Raw genomic sequence first — 23,903 nt, forward strand, 5'->3', positions numbered from 1 at the left:
GATTTGGCATGTTTATTCAACAGGAAAAAAGAATATAAATAACGTGCACTGGATGTTTTTTCAGTCGGTCTGTCACTTTTGAGTTAATCTTTTTCTCATCTGATATTGAAGAAAAAATTGTAGTAATATGTTTTGGAGAATGCCAACAAGGTTCTTTACATAACGATTAAAATAAGGTTATGACCATAAATCAAGTAGGTGTAGGTTGTAAATAATACAGACCTACTCATTTGACCTTAAAAATAAGGTTAAGCTAGGCCAGTAATTATAATTTTAATTTCGGATAGAAGTTGGGATAGACAACTTGTTCTAGGAAAAAATTGACTGATACATTTAGGCGTTCTCATGTAGATTGACCACTTGTTCTAGCAAAAAATTGATTCAAGGCTAGTTTGTTTTAGACTCTATAAATCATCTTTGATATAAATAATTTGAAGATTATTCTTTTTAAAATTTGAGAAAAGGTATAAACCATTTAATTTGAAAATTTGAAGAATAAATAAAACTAATAAAATGTACTAATTTGAGATATTTGTATTTTCCGACATCACTCTTGTATGGTAAGTTTATACAACTATTGTGAGTCGGTGGCGTACGGTATAGCATATGCTCATTGATCAAGTAGGTATTATTTGCTTGCACGATTTAATGATGAAGGAGTGGTTAAAAAAAAAAAACGAGAAAGCAATGAGTAACGTGTTAGCATTTTAAACAAAAAAAATTTGAGTTGGTGTTTACGGAAAACACGGTGAGGTGGCCAAGATAAAAGTTTTGCTTGGCTTTGTGAATGAAACATTAAATCTGAATATAATACTTTTCTTAACGATCAAAAGCCGTAATCATGAATTCATGGCCAAATGATCTTCACGTCGATTCCCTCCGTTTAGAGGCTGGAAGGGTTCCCTCAGCTAATAACATCCATGCATCCAAGGTTTGTATGTTACTCTTTGTTTTATTGATACAATGAATGTCGATTTGCATTTCTAAGTGGCATTTTATCAAACTATTACTATTAAAGCATCCATGTATTCACTATTATCATAAATATCCGTTCTTTATTATAAGAGATCATTTTTATTTTTTCAGATTCATTGAATAACTGTGATATATCTGTTGTAGCAGACAAGCTGGTTGGGGACATTGAGTCTAGCATTTCAAAGTTTGGGGATCATTTATGGGGACATTGGAACTTCTCCATTATACGTTTATGATAGCACCTTCCCTGATGGTATCTCCAACAAACAAGACCTTCTTGGATGCTTGTCTCTTATCATCTATACTATTTCACTTATTGTCTTTGTCAAATACATCCTTGTTGTCTTATGGGCTAATGACAACGGTAACGGTAAGTATATAGAATGATTTTGTCTAATGTTCACAATCAAATAAGTGTTGCACTACGCACGAATGGTGAGACTTGTTGATCAAATGGTAAAAATATCCTTGATACAAGACATAGGTCACAATCAAAGAAGAATAACTTTATTTATTTTTGAATGGATATTATTAGGTGGCACATGTGCATTGTATTCTTTGATTTGCCGGCACTCGAAGGTGAGCTTAATTCCAAATCACCAACCAGAAGATATTGAAATTTCCCATTACAAACTTGAAACACGTTCCCGCCAAAAGATTAAGCACAAATTAGAGAATAGTAAATTTGCGAAACTTTTTCTATTCATTGTAACAATCATGGCAACCGCTATGGTCATCGGAGATGGAATTCTCACACCATCCATTTCAGGTGAAATACTACTTTTGCTTTATAAAAGATGATTAAGAACTTTATTTTTATTTATATCTAATATAAGTGTGTGCTATATGCAGTGCTTTCTGCAGTTAGCGGGATAAGAACCAGGAGCTCATCACTTGGCCAAGGTTTAGTAACTATTTTAACTTTTGTTCGTACACAACAGTTTAAGATTTGTACATGATAAATTGTTTTAAACTATTTTGTGCAAGTATCTACGAAACATAATAAAATAGTCAATTTTCTAATAATATCTTAGGACACTGGTTTTTTTATTTTTTGAAAAGGCCCTTAAGACACTTGTTAAGACGATCAAAATAAAAATAATAGTCAAGTGATAATATATAGGAGCAATGATATTTGAACAACCATTTGCTAACAACTTTTATGACAGCCTCATTTTTCTCTCTTCTCATTGATCAAAAGCAATTGAGAGAGAAAAAGGAAGAGAAAGAGTAAGAATATAATGTGAGTATGAATTGTCTAAAAATTGTCAAAAAAATAGCTGTACAATATCATTTCTCAATATATAAGTTAAGAACAAGAACTTTAATAATCATAATCTAATGATTTGTTAATTATTAGAAGTCCAGGTGCTGTTCTTGGGATCTCAATAGGAATTCTGATCATTCTCTTTGGTGCCCAAAGATTTGGCACTGATAAAGTGGCCTATGCGTTTGCCCCAATTCTTTTGGTGTGGTTTTTACTCATCGGAGGCATAGGTCTTTACAACTTGATCAAACATGATATTGGTGTTTTGCGAGCCTTCAATCCAAAGTACATTGTAGATTACATGAAAAGGAATGGTAAAGAAGGGTGGATTTCTCTTGGTGGAATCTTTATGTGCATTACAGGTGACTGGCATCAACAACTGTTTTATTCTGTGTGATTCTAATTATGAATTTTACAAATGTAAACAAAGTTGGAGAAAATATGTGTTTTTAAGCTGGGTGTCAGCCAGCCCTCTTTTATTACCAAAAAAAAAATGTGTTTTTAAGCGTCAACTTCTGGACTTTTTTCAGGTCCATATTAGAAGCGCAATTTTCTTCTATAACACTTTTTTCTTAAATTGTTTTCTTTATGCTCTTTATATATATATATATATATTTGGTCAAGTGCTCTTTATATATTTATACATGCACATACTGTTACAAAAACAATAAAAATACATGCACATACACATATTTTCTTCTATAACAACCCTCTTCATGAACCAGGGGCTGAGGCCATGTTTGCGGACTTGGGTCACTTCAATGTAAGAGCAGTTCAAGTAAGTAAATAAATGCAGTGTGATTGCTCTAAGCCACATACTTCTAAATAGATTTGGATTCATTGTAACAACGTAGTTGCGGATCTAAACTATCAGATCAAGATCTATCGGTTCAATTCTGATTTTGTATTTTGGGATATTAACCAAAGTTGGAATGTACGCCGTTCGATCAAGTTAGATCGTATGATTGCATCAATGTGTGATTCCATGGCAACAAACTCGGAACCCTCACAATTTTATTTTTTTTAAAATTGAACTAACGACTTTCATGCTGCAATTGCAGATTAGTTTCACTTTCATCACATTTCCTACACTAGTATGTGCATACAGCGGACAAGCAGCATATCTCAGAAAGTTCCCTGAACAAATTGGGAGTACCTTTTATAACTCAACACCTGGTAAGTTTCTTACTGATGCTAGCTCTAGATTAATCTTGATTAAATGACAAATCAACATCAACATTTCCTAATCTTGGTTAATTTTTTCAATCACCTGCAGATCTAATGTTTTGGCCAACATTTGCCGTGTCCGTCTGTGCTGCTATCATTGCAAGTCAGGCTATGATTTCAGGGGCATATGCTGTTATCCAACAGTCACAAAATTTAGGATGCTTCCCTAGTGTTAAGGTCATACATACCTCTGCCAAGTATGAAGGTCAAGTATACATACCTAAAGTCAACTACTTTCTTATGATCTCTTGTATCCTAGTATGTGCAGCCTTTAGAACCACAGATAATATCGGTCATGCTTATGGTATGCATCTAACAACTTCAACATCTCTATATTATTTTATGTTTTGCGTCAATTTTTTTTTTTTTTTTTTTTTTTTTTTGTTTCTTGAGACTACGTAGTACTAAAAGTCAACCAAGCTACATGCATGCTACTAATACTTAATTACTTTTCATTACACAGGAATTGCTGTGTGCTTTGTAATGCTAATCACAACAGGCATGGTTGCTCTCATAATGCTTGTAATATGGAAGACAAACATATTTTGGATAGCTCTTTTCGTTGTGATATTTGGTGTCATAGAGATTCTGTATTTATCATCCATGCTAACTAAATTCATTCAAGGAGGCTTTCTTCCTTTGGCACTTGCTTTGTTCTTGATGGCCATTATGGGCATTTGGCATTACACACACAGAAAAAGGTACTTATTTGAGCTCAAGAACAAGGTTTCTGTTGAATATGTAAGAGAACTAGTAAGCAAAAGGGTTGTATCTAGAATTCCAGGAGTATCACTGATATACTCAGGACTAGTTGAAGAAGTTCCACCAATATTTGCTCACGTTATTGCCAACATACCCCACATTCATTCTGTAGTAGTGTTTGTTTCCATGAAGTCTATTCCAATTAGCAAAGTTGCATTAGATGAGAGATTTCTTTTCAGACAAATCCAACCAAAAGAGTATAGAATATTTCGATGTGTTGTTAGGTATGGCTATAACGACGTGATTGGAGAACCAAACAAATTTGAGCAACAACTAGTAGAACAACTAAAACAATTTATTCGCGATCAAAATGTTACTTATTTAGGGGGAGTAGGAGGAGCTGATGCTGAACAAACTAATAACAACTTGTTAGTGAGTAGCCAACAACAATCTAACAATGATTGTTTTGTAAAGGATGGACAAGGTTCTTTCAGTAAACCAGCATCAACTTCTTCATATCAAGGGGTGGATATGTCTCGTGCTTCATCAGATTCTATTCATTCACTTGAAATGGATAGTAGAAACTCTAGTCAAAATCTGCAGGGAGTGGAAGAGGAGATATCTTTTGTGCAGAGAGCAATGGAGAAAAATGTGGTGTATATGCTGGGAGAAGCAGAAGTAGTGGCAGAGCCCAACTCAACCATACTTAAGAAGATAGTTATCAATCATATTTACAATTTCTTGAGGAGAAACTTCAGACAAGGAGAAAATTTAATGGCAATTCCACGTTCTAGGCTTCTAAGGATTGGAATGACATATGAGATATGACAACACACTTTGTGAGATGCTCAATGGATAATATCATAGAAAATATAAGTCAGTGTGATATATTTTCTTGAGTTTAGGCATGTCTGGTTCGAATCTAGAACTCTCCCATCAGTGTGTGATGTGTGATCTTGTTGTAATTAGGAGATTCCGTCACCCTAAGCTTTTGTTTACTAGTACATAAATAAATGTTGTACTTCAAATGGTGTGATTTTAAAGTGTGTAATTTGGTGAGAATTTTCTTTTATGTATATTTTGTTACGACCATGAAATATTAAAGATAGTTATTGTCCTGTGTTGTATAGTTTAAAAAAAAAACAATTGTTTGCTTGTGTGTTGCAATGGTTTGAGCACTAGTAGTACCAAAAGAAGGAGCATAGCAAAGCCAATTCATGGAAAATATAAACTCAGATACTTTTGAGAAGCAATTTTACATGATATATTATCATACGCTTTTGTATAGTATGATGACAATGGTTGTAGTAGACTAGTAGCTCCCAAGGGACATATTTGTTTCTTTGGAAAGCAAATTCAAATCTGAAGTATAATTCAGAGATGAGAAGAGTTGTCTAGAAGAAACTTCCCGGGGAGTAATTTGAGATTCTAAAAGAGTTGTATGGTTATTGGCAGAGTTGAACAATCCTTGATCTGAAAAGGTTCATAGGCTCAAATCTAGATGGAAGGTTTGTATGATCAAATCTAGATGAATTTATGAAAATACTTCACCTTTCCTTCTTCTTAAAAAGGAGCATATCATAAAGCTAGGCTTGGCTATAAACCGCCTACATTATAATAGACCATGAAATCTCAAGACCATTACTGTCCTTGAACTCGGACAACAACATAAAACTTTTTTTCGATAAGTGTCAGTATTTTTTTCTTCACAAGAGTTTGAAGTCCTTTAACTCGTTCAACTCCTTTAACCCTTAACTGAAACCAATTGAGCTACCCAACCCCGGACAACTAAAAGCAATTTTCCATCACATAATCAAAAGCAAAAGAAACGATGGAAAAGCAAGTTCGCACAAGAGCTCTAAGTTCTCTTTCTAATGCTAGTATAGTAAAATTTCAAAGAATAATAATCGACCAATAGAATAGGATATCATAACACCAAACAAAAAAATAAATGTTGTAAGTAACAGGTGCGCTTTCTTTTCCTATCCTATCCATACAGAAAAAGGACATATTAGCCTTTTTGAAGTGAAACAGACCCCATATTTTGTTTCATCACACAGAACAGTTACAAATTCAACTTATAAGCACAGGACTAAAATGCCACTCAACATAAATGAGGCATAAATCACAAATCATGAGATATTAAGACCATATTACACAAACTAGAAGTTTTCATAAAAGTAACAAAGCATTAGGGGGCTCACCCCAGCAGAAAAGGCAGCCACTGTTGGAGATCGTTTAGCTAGCACGGCTTTTGAACACATCAAGACCAATCTCAGTAGGATCAGTTGCTTGCAACTCAATCTGAATACCATCAAGCTCTCTCTTGAATCTATCTTTGGAGCTTGCATAAATCATCTTGCTTCTAACCCTTGATGTGTCAGGAGACCTTCAAAAGAAACTATCATGTTTAGATAAAAGATTAATATCAATGCTACAACAGTAACTGGCAAACCTAAACAGAACATCACCATGCAATGAAAAAAATCCTGCTTTTGGGAACATTGCCTTCAGTCATAAACTCATAATCAAAGACCGCATAGCGGCACTCATCAGCAGGAAGGCAGGCAGCAAATTCTTCGTAGCCTTGGACAGGCTCGCCAAGCTTCTCCACAATGACTTGTTTCTGTTTCTCCTCAATCTTGTAAATGATGAACCTGTGTGTCCTTTTTGCCTTGAGCTCCATAAACCTCAACTTGCAGTCATCATGGACTGCCATACCGGATGCCGCATTTGCCTGTAAAATTACAGACACGTAATTGACATCCCAAATAGTTCGGTTGAAACTGGATAAATTTTAGTAAGACTACACAAGCAGACATAATTTAAGAGGTTCCTAAAATAAACAAATGATTGTAAACAAAAACAAAAATACAGAGAAAACACGATAAAACTTGGAGTTAATTTGATATTTTATCCCCTTCAAAATGGTGAGGTTTTCATACAAATGTGTTACCACATAAGTTTCCCTTATTTTTTAAGTATACTTCAAACTAGGGGATTAAAAAGAGCTTGTTTCAGCTTAATTGCATCATTACACAATATTTATAAAAGTGTTAGATATCATAAAAATAACCAATGACAGATCCATAAGTTTTGATCAATTTATTTCTCCCCAAAATAGCTTAAAAATAAGTGTTTAACTAAACTCAATAAAATATTTCATCGACTAAGTGCTTACTTAAATTATTAATCCAAACAAGCCCTAATTAGTTTTTTAAGATTTAAAAAAAATGAAAAGATCTTATTTGCATATATGTTCTATTTGGATTGGCTTATTTGAATACTAATCCACCGGCAAAGGCGCTATTGAGAGAGCTTATGAAAACAGCTTATGACTAGCTTATGAAAATAGCTTATAGTTTATACAAAAAAAAATTGAATTGAATTTTATGTTTTGCTATAAAAATGGCTTATACATAAGAATCGCTTATGCTACAAGCTGCAAATCACGCATAATATTGTCCAGAATGATGGAATTTTTGAGTGAGTAATTAAAGTTAATAACAGTAATCAAATAATGATTATGTTTGCTTGAAAAATCGGTTCATCTTCACCGCATAACGAATCAATTAAGATCAAAGATAATTATGTGAAGCTACAAAGTAAAGTGAAATTGAGATCAAAATCAGATCTGCAGGTAAATGATAAAGTAAACAGAACGGAACTAAAAAAAAAAATGAAAATTGTTAGTGTAATTTGAATCAGCATTTTAGAAAGATGAAAGAAAAGAAACAGACCATAATTGAAAGAGAGAAGAGTGATCGGTGGAAGCGGAGGAGAAGGAATCTTTCTTTCTTCAATCAAACAACTCAGATATGTTTGCTTTGCTTTGAAATGGGTTGCGTTGAGTTGAGTCAATCAAATAGACCATCAAAACAAAAAAGCAAAAAGATTTTTATAAATTAATTAAAATATTCTTTCAAATTATGAGCCTACCAAATTTATGATTTTTATTCCTTTAAATTCAAATAAAAATTATTAGTACTTTTGATTCTTCTAAAAAAATATATTACTTTTTTGAGTTTAGCATCATATTTTTTATATTTTATTTGATCAAGAGAGTATAAGTAGATTTTCTGAAGTTCTAGAAAGATTCAAATGTAATGTTGATGCGTCCTTTTATAAAACTTCGAATCAAGTTGGCATTGATGTGTGTATTAGAGATGATGAAGGTTGTTATGTTTTAGCCAAGACTGAATGGATGTCTCCGCTCCTTGATGTGGACTTAGGTGAGACTTTAGGTTTACTATCAGTCATGTATTGGGTTCATGATCTGGAACTAGGTATTGTGGACTTTGAGCTTGATTCCAAAACTGTGGTAGATAGTCTTTATGGTAGTAAAAGTGGTATCTCTAATTTTAGCACAGTAATCAATGACTGCAGATGTATTTAGTTTTTTTATTTAGAAACCTCTGATGTTAGGTTTATTCGGAGACAAGCAAACGAAGTCGCTTATAGTTTTGCTAGAATAGTTTTGTGTCATGCTAATTTCCATATTCATATTAGGATTCCATCTTGTTTCTCTACTATTATTATGAATGAAATGCAATAAATCTCTTCTTGTAAAAAAAAATAGATTTTTTATTAATTTTGATCAATTTTAAATAAAAAATATTTTATTATGAGACTAAAGGCGAGCGTATGACCTGTACAGAAGTCCCCTTTGGCCCCTCTTTGCTGGATTTCAAAGTTCAAATGCCATATATTAGCTAATTCTTAAAAGTTATAAATAAAATAATTGTATTAATTATTTGTCGAAATGGTAAGAGATTTGAATCATGGTTAAGTGTGTCATGTGGTTTGATTCTTGATTCATGTGTATGAAAAAATCCGGTTGGAATGTGAGATTTACCTTGTGTGGCTTGTATATTATTTTATAGAGAAATGATATTTGAACATCCATTTGGTGACAACTATTGTGACAACTTTTTCTTTCATACTCATATTATTTTTTACTTTATCTCTCTATTGTTATGATTTCCGTGCCAATACTACTTTTTCTTTGTAAATTTTGATTGTCAAATAGATTATCACCAAATTGATTGTTCAAATAACACTCATCTATTTCATATCAAAATGATGATAACAAGAAAAACTAAAATAGTTGTCAATAACTTAACTTAAGTAGTAATTTACTAATTTACAAACATTGAAAAATAAGTAGATCTAAATTAGCAAATTTCTTTTTTTAAAAACACACATGTAAAAAACACTACGTGAATAATGAAAATTAAAAATTAATTAAAAAGAGTCGTAGTTTGATTTCATAAGTCATTCCTCTTATGGTTACAATTTCATAAGTCATTCATTTGCGAGCTAGTTTAACTATTTGTGTAAAAAGTTTATACAGTTGGTCGCTAACTTAAAGGTTAATCTCAGAGGATACAAAGAATTTCAGCCTCGTAAATATCCTTGAGTGCCCGATGTTAAGCCAATCAGCCAAGGTGACAAGTTCTACTTCTAACCCTACTTCAAGTTAGAAGTGAAAGGACCATTCGTTAACTAGAAAGTTAAAGGCACAATTGGAGCACTAAGTTGTTTGATTAGAGTGGAGGCTAATAAGCTAAGGACACAATTAGAGCAACAAGTAGTTAACTTTTTTTAGTCATAATGCCTATGACAAGATTGGTCTACATCATTGTAATCTCTTGCTCATAGAATTAGCTTAAAATGTACTTTTAATTTTGGAATGTACTAATTATAATCGTACATGTTTTATACAAACAAAATGACATTGTGTGAGGTAAGATATCATGTCTTTGAATTCAATTAACTAAAATGTTCAATTTAATAATCTCAATATTTGTTTATTAAGTTAGACCTTACCGACATATTCATCTTACTTTTAATTAGAAATTATTGTTGGTTTGTGTATACCTAATCATTTGGCAACTCATGCAACACGTCATTAGTTGTATGTGTTTTAGGCACCAAACTAACTTCAAATAATGTCAATAGAATGATGACTCACTTCATATCATCTAAAAAGAGTAAAGTTATCGAACAAGCCGACTATAGTTTTCTTTCTTTAAATTTTCTCTTCAATTTTCTTCTTCGTGGGGTGATTTTTGGTCAATTTTTTTTACCCAAAATCATCCATCTTAATTTTTTTATCTCTATTTCAATTTAAATAAGGAGTTTTCACATATATTTAGGTTTTTTCTTCGAGGTTTTATCGTCTAGGTGTGGTGTTGTGTTGTTCGTCGTCTTGTGCGGTGTTGTTTGATTTCTCATTTTGTTTTGGTGTTTATTTGGTTCCTATTGAAAGATCTTCTATTAAGTAAACGACTTGGACATCAACATTGCAGATCTGGTGGCATGGGCATTCATGTCACTTTAATTTTATCATATTATTCGTAGACATGTGGTATTAATTTGGATGTTGTGAATTTGTTTGTTGATTCATTCTCTACGTTTTTAACGATGTTGAATAATGTACTCTACCAATTTGACTTGATGAATATCGTTTTGTTTTCGTAAAATTATAATAATAATATATAATGAATTGAGAAATTATATATATATATATATATGCGCGCGCGAAGTAAAATAAACTTGTACAATATAAACTAATCAATAACCCCCTCAAGAAAAAAAATCAATAATCTAATTTAACTGGAAAAAAATGTCAGAAATTGCTAGATTGAATATCGTAATCGAAGTTCGAAACACAATTCCTCAACTTATCTCTGTAAGTTTCAATGGTTATTTTATAAGAAAATGGTAAGACACAAGTTAAAAAGTTAAAGATAAAGTATTTTATTGGAATTTGTGCATTTAATGTTGTAAAAGTTTGATAATTTAAATTTTCAATACATGATTTATTTTTTATTTCCTTTTATAGTTCTTTAACCTGTGAGTTAGCATCTCTCAAAAAAAAAAAAACTTGTGAGTTAGCATGACCATTTCTTATATTAAAAAAAACTAATCAATAACAAATTTATTGAGTGGTTAATACAAGTTGATTAAACATTATAACAATAACAACAATATAATTACAAGAGAAAATTGACTTTAGAAAAGAATTTTGAGAGACATATATGTATTGCATATATGAGCACACAAATAGAGGTAAAAATAGGGTGGCATTTGACCGAGTCTTGAGGAAGGTGTGTTTAAACGTAGCATAAAAACCCAATCTAAACATAGCAGTGTATAAAAACAAAACAAAACAAAACTGTGAATCACAAAAGTAAAACAAACAATTTATATGAGCTGTTGTTGTGGTATGGAACAAAAAATGAACATGGTTAATTTGTGTCCTCAAATTAATCACCAATCACACAAAAAATGAACATTGTTCATATTCATATTTTTCCCATTTTCTGTTGTGGTGTATAGTGCATGGTTAATTAATTAATGGCAAGTGGTAATGGTAGTAATAGGAACCCACAAGCAATAAATCAATCACGTAAGGTAATGGTGGTGGCTGATCCAACACGTGAATCAGCTGGAGCACTTCAATATGCACTTTGTCACGCTGTAATGGAACAAGATGAATTGATTTTATTACATGTTATTGAGAACACAAGTTCATGGCGCAATACTCTTTCAACGTTTCTTAAAATGCCTTCATTGGGAACCTCAACAACCGCGTCGTTAAATGACATTGGTGGTGGAGGGGGGGGAGGAGGAGGAGGAGGAGGAGCAGCAGCAGGAGGAGGAGCAGGAGGAGGTTCAGCCGCAGAGGGAGAGACGGTGGTTGATTTTCTTGAAGAAATGAAGAATGCCTGTAAAGCTGCTCAACCTAAATTGAAAGTTCGTACAATGAAGGTTGAAATAGATAATGGAAAAGATAGGGCTAACACTATTCTCTTACATACCTTAGATCAACGGGTTGATGTTGTAGTTATAGGCCAAAAACGCACTCTTTCTTCCACATTATTAGGGTAAGTATAGAATAAATCATATAATCCCTTTAATTTTATATAAACAAAAAAGTATGTTTATTTGGTCAAATTGAACCATATGCATGCACATTTTTGTTTCTATTTAAAATTTTAAATTTGAATGTGCAGATATAAACGACCTACAGGAGGATCATTGAAAGGGGTAAAAATGTTTGACACGGCGGAGTTTTTGATCCAAAACACTCCGGGCACATGCACCTGTGTTGCAGTTCAAAGAAAAGCACAAAATGGAGGATATGTTCTCAATACTAAAACTCATAGAAACTTTTGGCTTTTAGCCTAATTATTCAGGTTTTATTTCATGCATTCACAAGTATACATATGGAATTGTATATGGTTGTTTTGTTTGCCATTTTCTTTAACATAACAGAAACAGATGATGAGTTTCATTTCTTATAGAGATTTAAGAATTTTGTTGTAAATAGGCAGAATCCACATTTTTCAGATACTCAAATTATTGTTGAAATAATTTCAAAAAAGTAGATGTATGTAGTTTATCATAATTTCCAAAACTTTATATATATGAAGTGAATTTAGATTAGGAGCAGTCACTACAGCACGCAGACAGCTCTTCATAATTTTAAGACAGACGCCCTTGAACTTGTTAACTTCATATGACTACCGACTTGTGACTACACACAAGCGGGATCCATATGAAATTGGTAAGCTTTCCCATGTTACTACTTTGTATTGTAAAACATGGGTTTTATGTTATCCTGAACTTCAAATGAACAAGACCAATAAATTGATAGGTTTGACAATTTTAAGAAGGTTAATAAAACACCAGTTTTCTGCCAAAAAGAAAATAAAAACGCCTACCGTCCTTTAACTGCATATCACATTTCAGAAACGTGTACAAACTTTGTTGAAAATTTGGCCTCATACATTTGCATTAACAAGTTCTTGTAAAGGTTAAGGTTCAATATCACTCTATATAAGTATTAATTAATTAGCAAATCCGTTGATATATGTTGATCTTTTTTTCTAATAGTTATGAAAAAAGAGATAGTGGACTTGAATGGACCTGAATTCACAGAAGTAGACACAGTTGCACGCAATAAGCAATCTTAGTCGTTCAATGTTTAAATCGGCTTGAATTTCATTGTCAAACATAAATCAAATCAGAGACTGCTAAATGCGTCACGTAGTAACAGGGGGAATACATTTCCTAATCAAACTAGCATTCTTTCCACCGTTCCTGCTCTAAATGTTCTGTGAACATGCTGTTAAGAATCATAGGGAGAAAGGTCATAGATGTAAGCAAGATAGCAAGCATAAGAGTACTCATGTGGGAGATTGAAATGAATAGATTGATAAAAGATGATGAATGAGTACAACAGTATTGCTATATATAGAGATTAGTTTGAGTAACTAACTCTAACTAACTTCTAACCAAGCTACTAACTCTAGCCGAACTATTTTAACACATGCAACTATAGAGAACTTACACAATCATTGTCAAAGGATTCACACATAATAAACTAAACAAGAAAGTCTTATTCAATCTTAAGCCCTCAGCTCCCACCATAATCCTTATGTTACAGTTAATGCTTAATTCGTTGATATTGCTATTAAGAAGCATAGTATCATATAAACAAAAATCCTCCGCTTTCAAAATAATCAATTTCCTCCACATCATGTAAAGGAAAGAACCTCTCTTGATAATTTATAATGTTATAGGAAAACTCAGCTCCAACATCATCTTCAGGAAGCCAAGCAACAACTCCACCAACACTATGTATCATTTTATCTGTAGCCATAAGAACTTCATTTTTCCAGACACCAACAGGACGCTCTAAACTCGTAAACATACCAAGAGTTTGCACCTTCATCCAACACTCAACACCTTCATATTCATCAGACAAAATCCACAAATCTAACCATTGTTCCATACTTTTACTTTTTAAACAAGTAATCAATGAAACAGAATCCTTATAAATTACAAGTTTCTTATAAACTTCATCACAGTCTTTAAAAGGATTAATCGGCAACTCAATCTTGCTAATAACATTGTCAATTGAATTAAAAGAGATAATCACTTCATGACTAACCTTTTCAGTTACCTCCATAGCAATCCAAAACAAGGTTCCTTCCATTGTCACATTGTTCTCAGTCCAAAACAAATGTCCCTTCAAAATCAAATTTTGATCACAACCCTTTATTTCTCTCCATAACCTTTTACTCAATGAGTACTTTTCACCTCCAACAGCATAAGTTCTTCTACTAGAATCCCTCTTTGTGTTTTCAAAAGAGTGAAACCTTATCACATAAAAATCATTATTACTTTCATAAAAACCTATAAGACAATTTGGTGGCATAAGCAAAGGTTGTTGACGATGTGGCGGTTCAATGATTCTTTTGGTTTGTTTTGTGGTTGGATTCCAAAGGAAAAGGGTTGAGTATTGGTCTAAGGAATAATGAGCAATACAAAATAAACCATTGCATGAAGCTATGATCTTATAACCCATATCAGAATTTGTAACTCTTGGAATATGAAGCTCTTTGAGATGTTTTGTTTTGGTATCTAGAAGAAATAGGTGTTGGCCACATACATTGTTATCTTTGTAGTAAAAGCGATCAAGGATTAGAAGTGAGTTTGTTTTGGTGGAGAAAAGAAAGTGTTTTGGAGCTTCAACTACTTTTTTGATCAATGACTTGAAACGGCTTTGAAATGACTTCATGGATGATTCGTTTTCTTGTGTCAATGAGGTAGTAGTAGTATAACAATCTTTACTAGAGGTGGTGTAGTTATAAATTTATGGGATAATCCTTCATGGATATGGTTAGTAGAGTTTTATGTATTGAATTTGAGTAGTTTTGGTAGTCTTGGAACGTGAGAGTGGAACGGTTAGTTAACGGAATGAGCTCATTGGTGGAAGTGGAACGGTTTCTAAGAAATATTCATCCTTGGAAAATTGGAAACATAACTGAAATTTAGTGTGCTCCCAAGTCCCAATGAATGGAGTGATTTTCATTCACCATTGTTAATCGAAATTACAAAAATTATGTGTATTTAAAAAAGTTGTTAGAACTAATAAATTTGTCTAAAAAATGTGTAACTAGTAAATTGCTCTTTATGTATAAGTGCATTCAATAATGATTTTTCATATTCTAAAATAGTAGTACTAATTGGTAGTATTAATAAGGAGTATAATTGAAAAAGGAGTAAGAAATACATCTAGAAATTTGTGAATGGTCTTACATTTAGGAACAATATTTTTTGTAATTGATCTTATAATTAGGGACGGACGAAGAAAATATAAGTTGAAAAAGTAAAGCAATACTACTTAAATCTATCTAGTTAATAGTCATACTACTCCATCCGTCCTAAAATATAAGCAAAAAAATCTCATTTTCTTTGTCTCAAAATATAAGCAAAAAAGACAAACTTTTATGCTATTTTTATGTTTTTTCAAACAAATCATCTTTTCCAATGTAAAATTAAATGCAATTTGCATTTAATTTATTCTCCTTTTTATTTTCTCCATGATTTTTAACCAATGAGAATTATTTTTACATCTTTCCATGAAACTTATTCTAAAGAGAACATAAAAAATTATTCCTCAAATCACTAAATGTTAGTTTTCTTAATAAATGTGAATTAGTGTTTTTTTCTAGGACGGAGGGAGTAACTAGTAAACTCGTGGATGCTTGTTATGAACACTAACATTCTTTATAGTAACAAACACTCAATCTCCTAGGGCAATAATTTTTCAAAGGTTTTTTTAAAATCACTTGAAAAGAGATATGGTTGTAACAATTGCAACAATCTCTCTCGTGATTGACCCCTCCATTATTTATCGCTTTTAAGAAATGCCGAGAATTTCAAAGCTCACTAGCTCAAAAGAATTTATAGGAATACAAGCATTGATCACGGTTAATAAGCATATGGTTTAAGTACAGTTTTGCCACCCCTATTTTGACAGAATCAGAATTTTATTCCCTTCCAATTTAATGTTTTTCGGAATTTTGCCCCCTCCCCCTCCACCCACCCCACCACATTTGAGTGCATTTTGGCTAATGTTGCGGTGGTGATTTAGATTTTAAAATATTATCTTATTATCCACCTAATTAATTATTTAAATTAAATAATTTTTAATTACAAAAAATAAATAAATTTTTAAAAAAAATAAAAAAAAACTTTAAAAAATACCTTAAAATGCAGAAAAAATTCTAAAAAATTATAGAAAATAAAGATAAAATGTAGGGAATAAACGAAAAAAAAAATTCCATTAATATTGTTTAAGCCACATCAGCCAACTCCCGAAAAATATTAAATTGGAGGGGTAAAATTCAGATTTTTAAAATAGGGGGGCCAAAATTTCAAAAAACATTAAATTGGGGGGTAAAATTTTGATTCGGTCAAAATACGGGGGGCAAAACTGTACTTAAACCTAAGCATATTTCAAACAGTAATTTATTAATAAAATAATTGAACCAATAAAACTCATGGTCACTTCTTTTAAGAGTTCAACTCTCTTACCATTTAGACCAATTTAATAGAATATGTACAATATCCTTTGTTGGGGGGAAGTTGTTAATTTATCGAAAGTTTATATCTAGATTTTCTTACTTCTGAATGGTAGAATAATCCTTAAATATGTCTCCAAGGCATATAAGGACAGCAATGTAGATTTTTAAGGGCAGGAGTACCTTGTACTCCTATTAGTATTACTACCATTTTTGCTTATTAAAAACGATTCAAAAACACCGTTAAGGCGTTAATTAATATGACCTGCTTCAATGGTTCTATCAGCGTATTTATTACTTGAGTAAAAAAAAAAAAAACAATACTGAATAACGACGAATACTAATGTATAAGTTTTGATTCTATTATTGTATGCAATCTGATCAATACAATGTCCAACTCAAAGTTGCCCTAAAAAAAAGGTCCAACTCAAGTTCCAAGATTGAACTAAAGAGGATGCACATCGCCACTGGATTTATCAGTGATCACTGAATGCAGCAACATGTCCCCAACAATCTTCCTCACTTGATTTACCCATGTTTCTCTTGTAATCTTTTGCTCCTGAGCCCCAACATAATTTAGTTTTAATCACTTATTACCGCAAATCTAAGTAACAAAGCATTGCATATATACAAGACAACATACTAACAACCTTAAAGCATAGCATGGCAATTATAAAAATATTGTTTACTTACTTGGTAAATACGGCAGCTTTTGAGTAACAGAGACATTTGTGATGGTTTCAAATGATTTGAAACTTTTGCCACTAGATTAGGTAACAATACATATTCTGATTGGGGTTTTAGTGTCCCAAATACACCTTGATCTGTTCCAAAATATATGGTTAGTAGTTAAGCCTTTGATACAAATATAGGGTTGTGAAGGGTAAGGCCACTCGGTGTGTGTTTGGTTATGCGGTGGTGAAAATTGAGTTTGATTCGGTCAGACTCAATTCTATAGAGCAGAAGCACTTTATATTTTTTCAACCAAACACCAATTTTAGAGTAGTAAATCACGTTCATAGCATTTTGACGTGCGTTTGGCCATTCAAACGGGCAACCAAACATATACTAAGATGGTCATCTTAGGACTAATTTTTTTAGTGTTTTTACTTAATAAAAAGGTTTAATAATTTACTTTCAAAACTAAAATTAATATAGTTTCAAATAATATTAAATTAATTGACTTTAATCCCCGTGAGCTTAACTCAGTTGGTAGGGATATTGCATTTTATATGCAGGGGTCGGGGTTCGAACCCCAAACACTCCACTTCTCCATAATTAAATTGTGTGAGCTTCATTAAACGTCTGAAAAATAAATTTTGAACAAAAATCTAGTAATTTTATTAAAATATTAGCAAGGTTTTAAATTACGGTAACAATTAATCATAATGCAAAATATAACAAAAAAATAATGCACCAAAAAACCTTGAGATTTAGTACCAACTATGAATATGGTGAAATTGAAATGAAAAAAAAATAAAAAAATATTAAGGTTGATGGGCATGAAAAGACACGAGAAAAAAAGAACACTAAACTTACCCTTCACATAGTTATAATTGAAACTTACGATATACTCAGGATGAATGTGTGAATTCATAAAAGCAGTCCATATAATATGTTTTCTGGGTGATGAAATGTCATCAACTCCTGTGTCATATTGCCTGCAACTAGGTTGGCTCTGTTTTGAATCAACAGGTACATTTTCAACCCTTCCTAGTATCACCTTGCATAGCAACACATGCCTCAAACCATTTTCATCTGCCACCGTAGACATTGCACTGTCAATCAAATAACCAAATTCTTAGTTTTCCTAGAAATCACACTTTGACATCATAAAAATAAAAACTAGTTCAATGAAATTATTTTATATAAAAAATGAATTTCAGAATTTATATAAAAAAATAAATTTCGTAAGATAAGTCAAATGCAGTGAATTATATCAAGATTATAGAAAGCCCAGAATATTCATTGATACAAGGATACAAAATTATATACAAGGGCAAGGCAATGCTCATGCAAAGAATGGAGAATTACATATGATGTAGAAGATATTGTTTGTAGCATTGATTATTATACGTGCAAGTAATATCCAAGTTGTATCCTACATGTAGCAATCAATGAGAAATACAATTTGATCATTGTAGTTAAGAATCATATTATGAGGAAGAGATGGTTCCTTTAATCAAAACCTAGTTCATGAAAATTACTGTAAATTGAAAACAAATTTTCAAAACTTAGTCAACAATAGTCAATTATCTCAATCTTGATCAAAATAAAAAAAATTGAAATTTGAAGTTCATAATTTTCAAAATCACTATGTGAGTCATTCGACCTTTTCTCAAAAACATAAGTAAATTACCAATTATAATAATCAATTACAACTACAAAAAATTTAGATCCATGTATATAAACTACTTACCTATCAATGGAAAAATTAGCTGATGATAACGAAATTCCAACTCCGTGAGACTCATCATCATCGTCTACATGAATATTGCATCCGGTGAATCCAAAAGATACAATATCTACGAGTTCATCTAATGAGCCACCATACCAAGCACACCTAACATTAGCATTACCTCCACATTTGATTGACACCGCCTTAGAGAAAATGTGAAATGAATCCAAACTAGCTTGCTTTGTCAAATTAGTGGAAACGTTGTTCTTGTGAATGGCCATGATATTTGTAACATCCACCATAAATCCCATACCCTTTAAAAAACCTTTCTTAATGAATTGATATTCTCCACTCTCTTCTTCTACTTTGTTCATTAACCCATTGCAAGTCATTTTCTCAATTGGATGCATTTTTTCCTCACTAAAAATAAGAGTTTAGAATTACGTGATAAGTTATGACATGATTCATATATGCATGAATTATAAAATAAAGTGTTCAAACTTGAATATTTTAAGAGTTTAGGTTTGGGTTGGAAATAAGTCTTGGGGCACAAGACAAGCCGTTTTTGTGCCGATGTTGTTGACGGGTAACAAGAAAATTAATTGATGGTTTTGGTTTAGGTTTGTGACCTTGCACATGACACGTCATGTCATGTGGATTTTGCATATGCTTTCTTTGGGTTCAAGTTAAGAAATGATAAATTGGTGATGCCTTCCATATTTGCTATTCACAATGCAAATCGTGTGAAATTCTATTCCTTTTATGTTTATATCTCTAAAAGGGAATATTTCCGATTCAGTTTATATTGATTTTGAAACTAAACCTACCTATATATTTTAAAAGATTAAAATAACATGTAGCCTGATTCGGATTGCTTTTAAAAAATATTGATATGATCCAATCCAATTAAGATCAGTTTTGGTTGAATTGGCTAATTCTATATTCGTCAACCTATAATTCTATATTTATATTATATTGGATAGCTTGCTATAAACTAAATAACATCAACATGTTTATTTTGGTAAAAAAAAAAAAAAAAAATCAGCAAACTTAATGTAGAAGAATATTATTTTGGTAAAAAAAAAAAATCAGCAAACTATTAAAATTTAACAGAGTTGACTCACCTGCAATGTGATTTGTACGTATATTTCTTTTAGTCTTGATGTATATCTGACTCTAGTGAGTGTTTGAAGCTTAGCGCACCAAAAAGTCACTATGTCGTATATGCAAACAAAACAACATAGCGTGTTCAAATTCAAACATATCCAAATAAAAATCACAGAAAAATCCAAAAAAAATTAAAAACCGTTTAAAATTGAATATTATTGGATGTGTTTAAATGTCCTTTTATATAAATTGTTCATATCAAATTAGATCGTATTGAACTTTGGATTTATTTTTCAAAATTGAACCAATACATATACTTTTAATTCTTATTAATTTTGTGTTAGTATATATATTGCATTATTCTACTATATGTTGGTCTTAAAAAAAATAAAAATCTTAGTTTAATTTGATTTGTTTTTTTACAATTTCATATCCTTCAAATACAATCAATATTTGTCATCCCATATTGTTAATTATGTTTCTTGTTGTCATATTATAAGTACGAAATTTTTACTATCGATAAGTAATGACTAATCATCGTTGGCGATGTTGGTCTTAAAAAACTTAATAGTATTTCTTAGTTTAATTTGATTTATTTTCTTACAATTTCATATCTATCAAATAAAATCAACATGAAGAGAGCTTAACTACCCAACATAGAGTGATGGTGATAGATGTAAGGGTAAAGAGGAGGGCTAAGAGAAGAAGTCAAAATGGGGCTCTGCGAATCAAGTGGTGGCATTTAAAGGGTGAAAAATTAAGGATATTCCAACACAAGATATTAGAGGGAGGCTTCAGGCAAACACATGGAAGTGCAAATGATATGTGGGAGAGGATGACACATGAGATTAAAAAGGTAGCAAAAGAGACGTTGGGAGAATCTCGAGGTTTTGGACCTAGTGGTAAAGAATCTTGGTGGTGGAATGACAGTGTTCAGAGTAAAGTTCGGATCAAAAGAGATTGTTTAAAGATTGGTCTAGGTGTAAAAATGTCGAAACTTGGGATAAATATAAGATAGCTAGGAAAGAGGCTAAGAAGGCGGTGAGCGAAGAGAGAACTCAAGTTTTTGAAGGATTATACCAATCTTTAGGTACCAAGGAGGGAGAGAAATCTATATATAAGCTTGCTAAGGGACGAGAAAGAAAGACAATAGATTTGGACCAAGTAAGGTGTATTAAGGATGAAGAGGGTAAAGTTCTGGTTCAGGAAAGAGATATTAAGGGTAGATGGAAGAAGTATTTTCTCAACCTATTTAATGAAGGATATGAGATCTTACCAGACTCTAACAGGTTAGACATCGAAGAGGATGACCGAAACTATAATTATTATCGTCGGATTCAAGAGCACGAGGTTAGAGAAGCGTTGAAAAGGATGGGTAGTGGCAAGGCAGTTGGGCCGGACAACATACCTATCAAAGTGTGGAAGAGTCTTGGCGATAGAGGGATTGTGTGGCTCACAAACCTTTTTAAAGAGATTATGAGGACGAAGAAAATGTCGGACGAGTGGAGAAGAAGCACTTTAATTCCAATCTATAAGAACAAGGGGGATATACAAAATTGCGCGAATCATAGGGGAATTAAGCTAATGAGTCATACCATGAAGTTATGGGAAAGGGTGATCGAAAGAAGACTAAGAAAGGAGACTCAAGTTACGGATAACCAATTTGGTTTTATGCCTGGGAGGTCGACTATGGAAGCAATCTACTTACTTCGACGCGTGATTGAGCGATATCTGACGGATAAAAAAGATTTGCACTTAGTTTTCATTGATTTGGAAAGGCGTATGATAGAGTACCGAGATAGATTTTGTGGAAAGCCCTGGAGAAGAAAGGGGTTAGAATTTGCCTATATTAGGGCTATCAAGGATATATATGAGGGAGCTTCGACTAGTGTGAGGACGCAGGATGGGACTACCGAAGATTTTCCCATAACAATAGGATTGCACCAAGGGTCAACCCTAAGTTCTTATCTTTTTACTTTAGTTTTGGATGTATTGATGCAACACATCCAAGAGTTAGCACTGAGATGTATGCTTTTTTCAGATGATGTAGTCTTGGTGGGTGAGTCGAGGGAGGAAGTGAACGGGAGGCTAGAGACCTAGAGGCAAGCCTTAGAACCGTATGGATTCCACTTGAGTAGAAGCAAGACAGAGTATATGGAATGTAACTTTAGCGGAAGGAGAAGTAGGTCTACCTTGGAGGTGAAAGTTGGAGATCATATCATACCCCAAGTTACAAGGTTTAAATATCATGGGGCTTTCGTACAAAATGACGGAGAAATAGAAGCAGATGTAAGTCATCGTATTCAAGTTGGGTGGTTGAAATGGATAAGAGCCTCAGGTGTTTTGTGCGATAAGAAAGTACCACTTAAGTTGAAAAGAAAGTTCTATCGGATAGCAACCAGCGTTGTTGTATGGTACCGAGTGTTGGGTGGTTAAGAGTCAACATGAGAATCAAGTAAGTGTAGCAGAGATGAGGATGTTGTGTTGGATGAGTGGTAAGACTAGACATGATAGGATTAGGAATGACACCATTAGAGAGAGAGAGTGGGGGTAACACCTATAGTAGAAAAGTTGGTAGAAAATAGGCTTAGATGGTTTGGGCATGTAGAGAGAAGACCCGTAGATGCCGTGGTAAGAAGAGTAGATCAAATGGAGGATAGTCAAGTTAAAAGACGTAGAGGAAGACCTAGGAAAACTATTAGAGAAACCATTAGAAAGGATTTAGAGGTCAATGAGTTGGATCCAAATTTGGTGTATGATAGAACACTATGACGTCATTTGATCCATGTAGCCGACCCCACTTAGTGGGATAAGGCTTGGTTGTTGTTGTTGTAATATTCTTTTTTGACAAAACAAATGATATTCATTTATTCAAATTGATAGAGTACATCGATAATGCAAATTCGCTAAAAACAAAAAAGGATGAATTTGTGAACAGGCTCACAACATCCATGTTAATAGCATAAAACGACAAAGTACAATTGCTTACACATATGACTATATTTAAATCACCGGAACAACCATGTCTCTGGATCTGCAACGTGGATGGAGCCAAAGTCATTGATTGGGTTTGCACTGGATCAAAGCTAATCTGACAACCTGAATCGATCAAATACCTGAGAGAAAATAGAAAAACATAGAACGTCGCACAAAGACGACTAACAAACCAACGTCGCACAAAGACGACAAAATCACAAAATAAAAAACGAAATAGATGTGAAAATCACTTATTTCAATAAAAGGGAAAGAGAAAAACGAGTTAGAGGGGTGATATTGGGTCACAAATTGACCTTAAATCATCCCTCTTTGGTGGATGAAGGAGAAGAAACTAGGATTTCAGTGACGGTCACAAGAGAGAAAGGGAAAAGAGAAAATACTTATTTAATTTATAATATATTATGTCTTATTTTGAATCAAATCTATTATTTTACCATGTCTTTATTTAAGTTAGTCGTCTAAAACTGAATCGAACCGGACATAATATTATATTTGAATCAAATGAATTTTTGCCTCAAAATTGTTTAAACACTCATACTTTGAACAAACATTCCTTTCAATAGACTAGTTAAAAATAATTACATTAAACTATAAGTATTGTTAGAAAAACTGGAAAACCAACTGAAAATATATTAATACAATATCTTATGTGAATATATAGATAAATATTGTTCAAAAATAATTATATATGTGTCGACCAATGGGGTTGAGCATAGCAAAAAGGGTTAGGCTCTTACAATGTTACAATAAGATTTGAATCTCCTCTATAAAAGGTATCTAATCGAGATTTGACATGTCTCAAATAAAATTATATCTATTGAAAGATACTTAAGGAAAATATTATTAA

General features: G+C 32.5%; 4 protein-coding genes across 6 annotated transcripts; 2 read left to right on the top strand and 2 right to left on the bottom strand.

The window, feature by feature from the left end:
- The first annotated feature begins 686 nt into the window (after positions 1-686).
- On the top strand, positions 687-5,247 carry LOC11408208 (potassium transporter 5). Its single transcript, XM_003629858.4, has 9 exons — positions 687-931; positions 1,123-1,345; positions 1,511-1,744; positions 1,828-1,878; positions 2,344-2,604; positions 2,968-3,020; positions 3,304-3,418; positions 3,519-3,773; positions 3,933-5,247. Exons 1-9 carry the CDS (start codon positions 842-844, stop codon positions 4,997-4,999), a joined length of 2,349 nt encoding a protein of 782 aa, XP_003629906.2. The 5' UTR covers positions 687-841; the 3' UTR covers positions 5,000-5,247.
- An 825-nt stretch (positions 5,248-6,072) lies between these two features.
- Positions 6,073-8,068, bottom strand: LOC11422613 (actin-depolymerizing factor 1). The gene is made up of 3 exons (XM_003629859.4): positions 7,912-8,068; positions 6,643-6,908; positions 6,073-6,560 (listed from the first exon to the last, which is right to left on the bottom strand). Exons 1-3 carry the CDS (start codon positions 7,912-7,914, stop codon positions 6,410-6,412), a joined length of 420 nt encoding a protein of 139 aa, XP_003629907.1. The 5' UTR covers positions 7,915-8,068; the 3' UTR covers positions 6,073-6,409.
- Positions 8,069-11,394: 3,326 nt separating this feature from the next.
- Positions 11,395-12,581, top strand: LOC11426587 (uncharacterized). The gene is made up of 2 exons (XM_003629861.3): positions 11,395-12,063; positions 12,193-12,581. The coding sequence occupies exons 1-2, from the start codon at positions 11,534-11,536 to the stop codon at positions 12,365-12,367; spliced, it is 705 nt and encodes a 234-aa protein (XP_003629909.1). The 5' UTR covers positions 11,395-11,533; the 3' UTR covers positions 12,368-12,581.
- Positions 12,582-16,895: 4,314 nt separating this feature from the next.
- LOC11426589 (probable inactive poly [ADP-ribose] polymerase SRO2) lies at positions 16,896-19,507 on the bottom strand. Of its 3 annotated transcripts, XM_024772538.2 has the most exons (5): positions 19,134-19,507; positions 18,974-19,037; positions 18,094-18,332; positions 17,248-17,378; positions 16,896-17,113 (listed from the first exon to the last, which is right to left on the bottom strand). In XM_024772538.2, exons 1-5 carry the CDS (start codon positions 19,360-19,362, stop codon positions 17,000-17,002), a joined length of 777 nt encoding a protein of 258 aa, XP_024628306.1. In that variant the 5' UTR covers positions 19,363-19,507; the 3' UTR covers positions 16,896-16,999. The 3 variants fall into 3 exon arrangements, 2 of the variants coding, with proteins under 2 accessions (XP_024628306.1, XP_003629911.1); XR_003007797.2 differs by having other exon boundaries at positions 18,122-18,332; positions 18,974-19,506; XM_003629863.3 differs by having other exon boundaries at positions 18,974-19,504.
- Positions 19,508-23,903: the final 4,396 nt, after the last annotated feature.

This window comes from Medicago truncatula, chromosome 8, assembly GCF_003473485.1.
Source record: "Medicago truncatula cultivar Jemalong A17 chromosome 8, MtrunA17r5.0-ANR, whole genome shotgun sequence".
In the NCBI taxonomy this organism is placed as follows: Eukaryota; Viridiplantae; Streptophyta; class Magnoliopsida; order Fabales; family Fabaceae; genus Medicago; species Medicago truncatula.

Bases quoted from the DNA above. Each gene is read 5' to 3' on its own strand.
- LOC11408208 (XM_003629858.4), top strand. From the start codon at position 842: ATGAATTCATGGCCAAATGATCTTCACGTCGATTCCCTCCGTTTAGAG. The intron at 3,419-3,518 runs GTAAGTTTCTTA...AATCACCTGCAG, and splicing joins CTTTTATAACTCAACACCTG to ATCTAATGTTTTGGCCAACA. The intron at 3,774-3,932 runs GTATGCATCTAA...TTCATTACACAG, and splicing joins TAATATCGGTCATGCTTATG to GAATTGCTGTGTGCTTTGTA.
- LOC11422613 (XM_003629859.4), bottom strand. The intron at 6,561-6,642 runs GTGATGTTCTGT...TTTCTTTTGAAG, and splicing joins AGGATTTTTTTCATTGCATG to GTCTCCTGACACATCAAGGG.
- LOC11426587 (XM_003629861.3), top strand. From the start codon at position 11,534: ATGGCAAGTGGTAATGGTAGTAATAGGAACCCACAAGCAATAAATCAA. The intron at 12,064-12,192 runs GTAAGTATAGAA...TTGAATGTGCAG, and splicing joins CTTTCTTCCACATTATTAGG to ATATAAACGACCTACAGGAG.
- LOC11426589 (XM_003629863.3), bottom strand. From the start codon at position 19,362: ATGCATCCAATTGAGAAAATGACTTGCAATGGGTTAATGAACAAAGTA. The intron at 18,333-18,973 runs GTAAGTAGTTTA...TTTGATTGACAG, and splicing joins GCTAATTTTTCCATTGATAG to TGCAATGTCTACGGTGGCAG. The intron at 17,114-17,247 runs GTAAGTAAACAA...GTTGGGGCTCAG, and splicing joins AAAGCTGCCGTATTTACCAA to GAGCAAAAGATTACAAGAGA.